The sequence below is a fragment of the Pseudomyrmex gracilis genome, unplaced genomic scaffold, assembly GCF_002006095.1.
Source record: "Pseudomyrmex gracilis isolate BER0280 unplaced genomic scaffold, ASM200609v1 scaffold_1463, whole genome shotgun sequence".
NCBI lineage: Eukaryota > Metazoa > Arthropoda > Insecta > Hymenoptera > Formicidae > Pseudomyrmex > Pseudomyrmex gracilis.
Window position 1 is genome coordinate 14291 of NW_018022047.1, and position 11384 is coordinate 25674.

General features: G+C 31.6%; 1 protein-coding gene across 2 annotated transcripts; it reads left to right on the top strand.

Annotated features, from left to right (window-relative positions):
• The first annotated feature begins 801 nt into the window (after positions 1–801).
• Positions 802–10494, top strand: LOC109862188. 2 transcript variants are annotated; one of them, XM_020442153.1, is made up of 4 exons: positions 802–1368; positions 2975–3299; positions 7764–7951; positions 10235–10494. In XM_020442153.1, the coding sequence occupies exons 2-4, from the start codon at positions 3233–3235 to the stop codon at positions 10397–10399; spliced, it is 420 nt and encodes a 139-aa protein (XP_020297742.1). In that variant the 5' UTR covers positions 802–1368; positions 2975–3232; the 3' UTR covers positions 10400–10494. The 2 variants fall into 2 exon arrangements, with proteins under 2 accessions (XP_020297742.1, XP_020297743.1); XM_020442154.1 differs by lacking the exon at positions 10235–10494 and adding an exon at positions 8065–8169 and having other exon boundaries at positions 803–3299.
• Positions 10495–11384: the final 890 nt, after the last annotated feature.

An 11384-nucleotide genomic window follows, 5' to 3' on the forward strand; every position in this document is an offset into this window, starting at 1 on the left:
TCGCGTTAATAATTACAGACATTTATCGCGAAAAAGTTTATTTATATGTATTATTTTTCGAGAAAAAAAATCCGATTTATGTTGATAAAAAATTTCCTTGTAAGAAAGTCAAAAGAAAATTACATAAAATATAATGAAAGAAAGTTTACTTGCCGTTTACTTACAACAAAGTATTTATATATAAAGAAATGCATTCTTTAACAGACAATTGACTCTATTGACAATAGTTTGCACGTTACGTAGTTTACTATGTATTTCAATATGAGACGAGGCTGATAAGAACTGCTGTGAATCTTGCGCCTGTTTTTGCGACTGAGAATTGTAACCTTGAATTACTAGATAAATGTGTAAAAAATTATTCCGATAATAAAGCAATTTGTCGCAGTTTTAAAGAAAATTTAAAAAAAACTATTTTCAAATGTATAAAAACTACAATTTTAGAAAATCGTATAACAAAGAAAAAATAAAAAACTTCAGATTAGATGTAAGCAGGTGTTATATTTCAAAGATAATACATCAACTTGTGTGCTGCAACACCACTTTAAACCGCGAAAAAGAATTACAAGTTTGCTTCAGCGCAAATGCAATTTCGAGAGCTTTAAATAAAGAGCAATTAACGGCTAAACGCGGCGTCGCTAGTGTAGATTATCACGGTCTCAAAAAGTGAACGCGTGAGATTTCGTGATAAACGACATGCGTTCTCTCTCGCAAAAACGACCGATTCCCCACTAGGAGAAGCCACATAGGTTCATGTACACACAGGTGAACGACGATGGTAATGACGCGGTGTCGCCTCTGAACTCGCAACCAGTCGCGAGCGAGCGGTGCGAGTGATGTAGAATTTCGTGCGATGCGCGTTTGATGAAATACTTACGGATTCGAAAAACAGAAAAGAGAGATATACGCACACGTAAAACGTGACGAAAGTGCCGCGAAAGGAGAGAGAAAAATAAAGTGTGAAGAAAAATACGGCGAGACCTTTAAATTATTCGGCAAATTTACAGGCGTTTTCCCGATTTCGCCTGACGACGACACGAGTATATAATCAGCAAAGACATTCTGATTGATAAAAGCGCGTGTTCCGACGAAGAAACAGATGAACAGAGAAAAGATTGATAGAAGTTTATTGTGTGGAATTGAATTTCCATTTGTGAAAACGTTGTACCTGTAATGTTAACGAAAGAATTAAATTATTTGGATTAAAAAAGTTTAAAACATAGTTAAAATAGATATTTAGAATATAGTGTTATTTCTTAAATACTTCTTAATCTTTTACATTAATGACATTTCGAAGAGAGTCGATACAATTTTGCGGAAGACACTCCTGCTGCTTTTGTCTGTTTCTCCATTCAAAATGAATAAAAAAGTGTAATATATATGATATATATACAACACAATATATACAGATAAACAATATATATGTAATCACACATGTTGTATTTAACGAGAGTAAATTTATTGGTCGATCTTTATTAGGAAAGGCAAGATCGATCATTTCTTAGAAAATCATCGATAAAAACCGAGAAAATGATGTTCTCATACGTTTTACAGTGCAATAAAACATCAATCAAGGTCATTACGATATATAATTACGGCGGAGCAGTAATTATCGGTGGAGCGGAAGAAAAAGAAGGCAAATCTTCTCACATTTGAGAAATTAATTCGGAGAAGAGAACACGTTTGGATTCACTGGCACTTTTGATTCCACTTTGCTCACATGAAGTATTCCGATAGATAATTTACTTTTTGCAAAGCATAGAAGTTGACAAAAATATGTTGAGGTTTAAAGTTTACACGTTCAGATCGTTAAAGCAAGCACGTGTTTTTAATCGATGCCATTAAGAACACAGAAAGTAAATCGTGAAAGAATTCTCACGTACCAAAAAAAGAGTGAGCTTTCATTACTATTGCATGAATGAGCTTTTATTAACCATGTGACACAATCGAGCAAACAAAATTCTGGTTTTGGGCCGTATGAATAAAAAAAAGCATAACCTTGTCCTTCAAGTTTTAGAAGCAAACCCTCAAAGTTCAATAAGTAAAAATTTTGAGCAAACTGAGGATTTGCTCTTAAAACTTGAAAGATAAGATTATGCTTTTTTTATCCATACAGCCTTTCGAGAAACTTATAACAACTGAATTGACACAATGACGTTTTACCGAGACATTTTTGCAATTTCAACGTGTTTGAAGTAATTTTTGTGGAAATCTTTTTCAGCATATATTTTTGAAAGAGATATGATCGCCGTACATAGTTCGTATCATTCAAAATTCCACAAAGATATAAGTTTGTTACATACTTCGAACGCTTATCTTGCAAGAACAGTAAAAATATTTATATGTTGGATATTTAAACAATGCTGCACTACGTTTTGTTGTTTGTAAATCTATTTTTTCCGCGACTTTCATGTATAGAATGCGCTTTTTTTAAAATTATGTAAATTGTATGTTTATTAGAACTACAAATATACAAATTCCGTAAAAACTGTACTTTTCGCACTAACGTTATGTCATGCGATTTTATGTAATGTCACTGCAATTACATAAGATTTCTGTGTATATCATATGTGATTTTCACGTACCAAAGTCATGCATGCGCAAAACATCATTACACACTTAATCACATTTGTCATCGTAACGTCTCTTCGGAGACGTTTAAAAAATACAAAACTAAATAAATTTTGCGCGTTTGAAAGAAATTTCAAAGTTCAAAGCGGCACATTATCAAGCACATTTCATTGCATATTCGCTATGCTAATGAGAAGGTAAAGGTCGTTTGTGTAAAAAAGAATGGAAAACAACACATGTGCGCAATCGTCGCGCGATGCTCGATTGAGCATGTGCTAAATGCTCTGTGCAAAATTTTGATACAATAATTAATAGAATTTATATTCCAATCATCATATTCAACATCTATGACGTTATTAGTACGTACAGATAATTATTAACATCTCTCTGTCTCCGATTTGAAAAGCGACGTGACCGAAAAAAAACGTAGTTATCGTTATCGAAGGCATTGCGAGAGAGATAGCGAAGCCTCGATGAATAAAATACCGACGTTGCTGATAAAACATGCGATGTCTATATATGCGTGCTGAATAACTGATTCAGTGCAGTCTGAGACTTTCTGAAGAATCTTTGGACAAGAGAACATTGAAGAATAGGAGGAAAAGAGCTAACAGTTAGTTTAGTGATACTATGTGAAAGGTGTGTGCAACAACAATTTGACGAGATGTTGATGTTAATTGGCGGTCTGATCGTCGCCTATTTTGTCTACATTCTGATTTCAAGGAATAATGGTAAATATCTCTTTTTCGAACTCATAAATAACTTACTTTTTTCTCGAACATTTATCTTACAATAATTATGCTTAATTATGATCTTCTTATGTTTCTGCAAGTTTGTTTCTGTTTTGGAATGGTCGATGAATTTATTTTGAAAAGTAAAAAATTACAGCAAAAGTATAAAAAGAGAAATTAAGAAAAATAAAGTAAATTTAAGCTGTAAAATTTGTTGCGGTAAGTCAGATTAATCACAATAAACTTCGTTAAATTTGTTAGAGTTTGTTGTTATCAATTATACTCATATCTGTGTTTGTGAAGATATTGAATCAATATTTACTATCATAAATTCCTTTTAAAAGTAATGATTAGTATAAAAGTGCGCTGTACTGATACAATATAATATTATGCAAGTGAATATATAGGTGTAATGATCATCTGTTATATATATATATACATACAAAATACGCAACAAACATCCAGCGTATAGATCTCTCATTGACCGAAAATTTCACGTTGTTTGAATTTTAAGAGCCTTAAAACTGTTTATTAATTTTTGACATATTGGCTCACAAAATCAAATTAATCTTTGCTAGTTTATAAACTATATGAGCTAAAATTTGTTGTAATTTTATGCTGGTTAAAAAATGCATACTTCGTCAATTATAAGTCATCCAAATATTACAAGAAATTGATCTAGTATCTTGGTGACCGGTAAGACTTCAGATCTTCCGTGCGGAATGCGAGAGATCTGAGTTTGATTCCTGGCCAAGATGTTTTTTTCACAATGGATTTTTTAATTTTTATAATAAGATAAAGTAGGTATTTTATCTTTATGTATCAAGTGTTTTATCTATATGCAAACCAAGTATTCTAGATGAATTTCCAAATTGAAATTAATTTAAATTAATATGTGTATTATGTATATACATATGTATATTTATACGTTTCAAATAAAATAAAATTACATTTCGCGAACATCTAGCATATTGGCTTACAAAACCGAATTAATCGTCGCTAGTTTGCAATATATCTGATGTTTTATTTTTTTTATTTTTATATTTTTAAAAAATTTTGTTCTACTTTCTTAGCTGCGCGCACATTGTTCTCAATGAAGCCTGTTTAAATGAACGAATTTTTTGTTTCTCATTCATTGTTTTGTTCTCAGCAAGTCATCTTTCGCACGAAATTGAGTCGTTCCGTTCTCGCAAGAACGCCATTCTCTCTCTTCCTCCTTCCCTCTCTCTTACTTACTGTGTACAAAACTGGTCCAGTAACTTCTTCCCCGAGATTGCCAATCGATCGACCATTTATAACATTGCGACTGAACGAAAAAGAGGAAATGTAAAGCGCAACGGTTTTACGACTTCCGTTATCCGAATTTTTGCGCGGAAAGTTTGCGCGCATTCATTTTATATAGATATATTGTTGTGATACTACGCAAGATTCTGAATGACTGCTGGGATTTCTTTGAAAGGACGCATTTCTCATATTAAAGTACGCTTGTTATCACGTTAATTTACGTTTACCTACGAAATTATTCGCGTAAATAAAAAAGCATCTATTTAAAATTGTAAAGCCTTGTCTTAATAGATAGCGGTAAATAACGTGCTGTATAAAATGGATTTTTCAAACAGAAAATTTTTACGAAACATTAAAACAAAGAGCGCAAACTTTTTTCTCTTATAACAATCTATACTCTCTTATAGTAATTTACAGTTTATACCACATCAACATTAGCGACGTCAAATTTCATTTTAATGCTACCATCAATTACAGAAGGAAACTTATATTGTATATTTTCTTCAATTCAAAACGATTATACCGCACTACATTACTTGTACAAAAAAGTGATAGATAAATAAAAAATAAGTGATTTTATCGATTTTTATATTATCATTAACGGATGGAAAACGATTTATGTATGCAGCGGGGCTAATAATATATGACTAATGATTAAGATCGGACCGCGCGTGTTTGATAATTGACCTTTACCTTCCCTTTGTCCAAGATCAAGACTAACTAATCTTAAGAAGATAGATATCTCTCCGATTATATGTTTGTAAAGAACGGTTTACGAATCCGAGAAAGAAAGAGAGAGAGAGAGAGAGAGAGAGAGAGAGAGAGAGAGAGAGAGAGAGAGAGAGAGAGAAAGCACTCGTGACGTGTTTATTTGCAAATGACAAAGATTCATCTCTGGAAGTATTAATCGTTCTACAAAGAATATCATAAATACCAAACACGCATTTCATTTCGATATATAGTTCTGATTCTTAGACTAAAGTATTCTGCGATTTATACAGGGTGTATGAAAAATTGCCCATTGGATCACATGTATTATTTAATCACTCAATAACTATAGTAAAGTTTGCAAAATGGTACATGACTTTTCAGTTCAGATTACTCCAATCTACCTTCACACTTCGGCTGTGTCAAAATTTTTCAGACACCCTGTATAATGTTGTGAATAATTATAAACTTAAACACTTTTTCTACTTTCTTTCCTTAACATTTACGGAAAACAGTTGATCATGTCAAAATATGAATTGAATATTAGGAAAGAAAAGTTTTAGTTGCATAATAAGAACTTTTGTATATAAACAGCTTTGTGTTATTTGACTGTACGTATTTATCTTACTTAATGTTACAACGCACGATTACTACGACTGTGAATATTTTGTCCCTCTCTACGTATAATTTCATAACATAAATTTTAGAAGAGAGAACAGTTTAAAGGTTTGAAACTTCATATATTTCCTTAGTTAAGGGATTCTTTTGATTTCAAATTTTTACTTATGAATATTTTTTTAAATATTTGATCTTAAAGAACATGAGTTTCTAAGTGTCACTATGCAATAAACTGAAAATCCCGTATGCAATACTTTAGTAATTATACGTAGGGAGTTACAATTTATAAACACAGTTGCTGTTCATTGACAATAACTCCGCGATTTCGTTAGCTTTATTCAGTAAAATAGCATTATTAAAAGTATTTTTGTACGAATTCTTAAACATTGTTTGCTTTACTCTATGCCGCGTTGCCCAAAACTTACAAGTTCAGTGATTGTTACTGATTTAGGAAAACAATTCGATTTGAGGAGTTGTGAGAAAATTCAACGAGAGAGTGCATCTATAATAAATAGGTCAGAATGTGTAATAAAGACGGAGCTTCTTTATCTCAAATTATAAACCGATTTAATTAAAAATGTGACGCTAGTCTTGTAAGAAAGTGCCTTGCAGTCTAAAATGTTTTTAAAATTTGTTATCAGCAGCCAGCAAAACCCCCATGTTTGAAATTTTAAATTATTAAACAGATATAAAAAATTTATGTTTTAAAACATACGAGCTGACACTTTAATTTATAAATGAATTTTGATTACTTTGACTTCCCATATCTCTTAAATCAATAATAGGCTCAACTTGAAAATTGTTTGTGATTGATGTCTTATTATAAGCTATCATTTGACACACAATTCAGTTCTAAAATTTCGGGCCAAAAACGGACTAAAAAAAACTTCCGAATTTTTTTTTAAACTTTTTCTAAATGGTTTTTATTTTTTCCTACTTTTTCAGTAAAATTTGTTTACGTTCCTGACAAAACAAAGACAATAATCTTTATTGGATTATTAATATATCTGTAGGTTTCAAAAGTATAGCTAACAATTAATGTATTTAAAAGAAACTCTAAATGAAAAAGAATTTAGATTCTGATTATCGATCAAGATATTTTCTATGAAAATACAAACGCGGCAAAAATTTACGTCGCGGACAGGCTTCGCGAGTTTCCTGCGGAAAGAGTTCAGGAGGTCGCAGCAAATTTCACCTAGTGGCCGCGATTCGTCGACAGCTGAGATGGAAAAGGCGCAAAAGAAAAGAAAAAAATAAGAGAAAAGGGAAATTGGATATAGAATCGGAGTAGTTGCTCCGTAAGAACATGCATCGTTGGCAAGGTCGCGTTGGAGGAATTACTAGTCGCAGACGCCGACAAAATATCTTCGCCGTTATCTCGCTTTGATCATACTAAAGAAAGTGCGGTTGCCGGTTTGCGCTAAACCTCGTTTTGCAAGGTGCGCTCCCCTGTTCACGTTCAGTTTCTGTCTTCGGAGTCACCTAGGAGTTTTCTGTGAAAACTGCGTTCAATTTGTGCAGCGATTGCCAATCGAATGCGGATCGATAATATACAAGCAGTTGAAAATAGTTTTAAGAAAGTTAAACGATTTCCAATTTCCTTATGTTATTATACAAAAAAATTTTTTTAACTTCTTGACATGAAGAAAACACACAACATTGTTGATAAAAATCAACATTACTTCTCTTATAAGATCGATAATTATTATAGTTCATCGGTTGAAGCTGAGTGCGCTTTTTTTCCGTATTGCAGTTATTCATTCACAATAGTTACGGAAGTTTATAACTGCAATAGAATTTATCGTGTCATTGATTATCGCGTAAAATTGTTAATCTCAACTTGATGTTCTTTAGACAAACCATCTTCAGATCCACCAGCGATGGCATATGTAGCTCTCCGAGAGATAATCGAGCGAGCAGCCGAAGAAGCTAAGAAATTGCCGGGATTAAGTGCGTCAGTGGATATCGGACATTCTCATGAACATTCTCCTATCGCGGAACACAGTTACGAGGATCTTCTCGCCACCGCGATATTTAATAAGGTAATTTCGATATTCTAGAATAGTTTTTTAAATACATTTTTATCACTTTTATTATTACATTATTTCTATTATATTTGTTATTACATTATTTATTTTTACATGTTATTTTACAGTTCTGAAATTATTTTGTTCCAAATTATATATAATTTTATCTTATTAAGGTAGTACTTTTGCGACAGTTCTATCCAAAAGTTGGAGTTTTCTTATTAAAAAGAAAGTTACAATACGTATTTATAATATTACATACAAACTTTGAAGTTTAATATATTAATATCTTATTGATAAAATATATCAACTCAATGTTCAATAATGATTCAAAAGTAAACGATCAATCATGTATTTTGGCTTACTGGAATAAAGTTTTGCGGATATATATAACCAGTGTTGCGCTTAGATAATTTGAAATAATCTAGATACAGATTAGATAAAACATACGTATGTATCTCAGATAAGATAAAGATAATCCGATTTGATCATATCTAGATAAAAGATGATTTAGTTGAGATTTTTACCTAGATAATTTTAAGATATTAAAGAAGTTGGGAAATTAAATAATATATCTCAAGAAAATCTATAGAAAATAAGCGTATATTTTGATATACATTATATTTAATATAATGTACATTTGAGTATAATAAGCATATTATAAGTATGTAATAAGTAAATTACATTTATTCTATATATAAGGTTAATGCCCAGATAACCAAGACTGAGTGATCATATTTTGCAAAGTCTGCAATAACACATTATGCCAGTACAATGTAGCCAGCATTCAAACNTAATCTGTTATTTCAACTAGTGTCGACAGAAAAACAGAAAAAAAAAAGAATATAAATATGTGTCATGCCGTGATGCAAATATTATTGCATCAATCAAGCAGAACTTGCTTAAAAAATGTAGCAGATTTGAAGCATAACGTGTTATTGTCATTTCATTCTTCATTTATTTCTATATTTTTGCTGTGTTGTTTTCTTTACGTATCGTGCCTACATAATTCACTCACAATGATGACACAGCTGAGTGGAATCTGCTGCAAAGTGCTGATTAAACCTGTGTGCATACTGCTGGCATACTGCTATTATTTGGCTATCGGGGTGTAAATATATTATAAGGTTTTAGTTTTTAAAAACAATAGTTTTTCAGATGTGCTATCGGATAAACGATTTTTTCGAGGTACAATTATTTGTTATCCTGTACTGAAAAGTCACATTCAGAGTGCGTACTCATTATCTTAGATAATTTACAAAAGATACTACTTTTTTTATCTGAGATACAGATAAAGATGTCATATATTTTAATTATTTAGATAAAGATAAAATAAAACAATTATCACATCTAGATGAACATCTAGATAATTTTATCTAGATAACGGAAAACACTGTATATAACCCTACCTACCGCGCCAAGTTTTTTTGCATTAAATATTTTTTATATTTTGAAAAAAGTAATATTTTTTTCTTTTGTTACATCTCTGTGTTCTAATAATAAATATAATCTTACCATACATAGTTATGTACTTAGGATTAGTTAATAATCAGAAAAAATGTTAAAGGGTAGTCTTATTATAGACACAATTATGTTATTGTATATTGTTTTTCTATAATTGTTATTCTATAATTGTTTTCTATTTTATATTGTCCTTCAAAATTAAAACAGGTTTTTAAAAAAAGAGAGTTTTGTAGTATCAAGAGGCACGATAGTGCCTCGCGCCAGGTTCACGCGCAACGAAGTAGCGCTCGAACTGCGTGAAGCCTATGTCACACTACGGATTAGGATTGAGATTGGATTGCAATTTGGCCAATCAGAGAGAAGATCACTAAACTTAGGATTGGTTTTCTTTTTTCTAATTGGTCAAATTTAAATCTAATCTCAATCCCAATCCGTAGTGTGACATAGGCTTGAGACGCACCGTGCCTATTAAGCCTGTTCTACATTGATCGCAAGCGCAAACGCAAGGAACAGGTCTGGTAGAATTGACTAATCGTATTGATCAAATCAGCCAATTGACCAGCGTGATTGGTCAATTCTACGAGATCTATACCTTGCGTTTGCGCTTGCGATCAATGTAGAATGGGCTTTACACGAAAAACTCATGCAATTAAATAGTGGAAAGATTTTCACGTGACAATATTTCAAGAACGACTAAACCGATCACTTTCGTTTTAGCCTCAATCGATTCAGAATAAAACATATAAAAACAGTATTCTCTTCTTTTTTTAGCCTGTGGTTTCAAAACAAAGATAATGGAAAAGAAACAAAATATGTGTAAAATTTAACTTTTAGAAACGTCATCATGTTCATCGTCGTGCGACCAAATTGTGTGCATGTTCGTATGCCTGCTGCCAGATGGTTACATACGAGCGCGTTGAACGAAGAAAAAGAAAGAAAGACAAGAAGTGTGAAAAAAGAGAGAAAGAAAGAATCCAGAGGCGCGGTAGTAGTCAGTGATGAAAGTTCTGGCAGGGTAGCACCAAGAGCATCGAGGTGGTGGGGGCACGCACACAAGCGCCGTCCGTGTGCGTGACGTCACGCTCGGCTGTTCGGTTCGTGAAACAGCGCAGACATACTATGTTCTGCCTCGCTCCCACCAAGCCCGCTACGCGAGCAAGACATTGAGGCCAGAAAGCAATGTTTTGTTGCGCGCTTGTAGCGTATGACAATATGACAACGCAAACTGCTTTTCCATNACTTACAATCTTGGAAAAAGTAGATAATATTATTGTTAAGGATGAGATGTTTAAATCTCAAGATGCATTTATTATTACATTTTTATTAATTCTTAGTAAAAGTTAACTGCAATAATTTTAAAGTTTTTAGATGATTGAAAAACATTTAATATATGTATATAAACTATATTATTAGTATTACTACTTTTTCTATATTTGTAATTTGTAAATCACGAAAAGAATCTACATTTTACACATGCACAATCCTAAAGTATTTAATAAAGTATTTTTATATAACATATCATATGAATATAATATATTAATTAATTGGATTTTGTATAATATGAAGTAAATATTTTGAGATTATATGTCTGAAAAATGTAGATTGTCTTGTTATAATTTACAAAACAAAAATATATAAAAAAAGAACATTAATAACTTTCAATATTCAAACAACTTTTGAATTCTTTCAGTTAACTCATATGTAATAATTTCAAAAAAAAATATATAATGCATCTTGAAATGTTTTACTATCATCAATAATATTACGTTCTTTTTTTCAAGACTGTAAATTTTGGAAAAAAATATAAATATATAAATATTGTACGTCTTTGAAAGAAAAATTGTGTGTAAAGCTTTGTGAGACATAAGTTAAATAAAAACATTGGTTTAATGTTATATGATATTTAATATAGGTTTTCAATCTCTTTTTTCACAAATATTCCATGGGATCTGGCATTGAGTTGCGTGGAAAAAAGATGGCCGTT

What these genes read in the sequence shown, in the direction of transcription:
- LOC109862188 (XM_020442153.1), top strand. Translation starts at nt 3,233, where the DNA reads ATGTTGATGTTAATTGGCGGTCTGATCGTCGCCTATTTTGTCTACATT. An exon ending in TCTGATTTCAAGGAATAATG is followed by an intron (nt 3,300 to 7,763) that starts GTAAATATCTCT and finishes GATGTTCTTTAG; the next exon opens with ACAAACCATCTTCAGATCCA. An exon ending in CCACCGCGATATTTAATAAG is followed by an intron (nt 7,952 to 10,234) that starts GTAATTTCGATA and finishes TTTAACTTTTAG; the next exon opens with AAACGTCATCATGTTCATCG.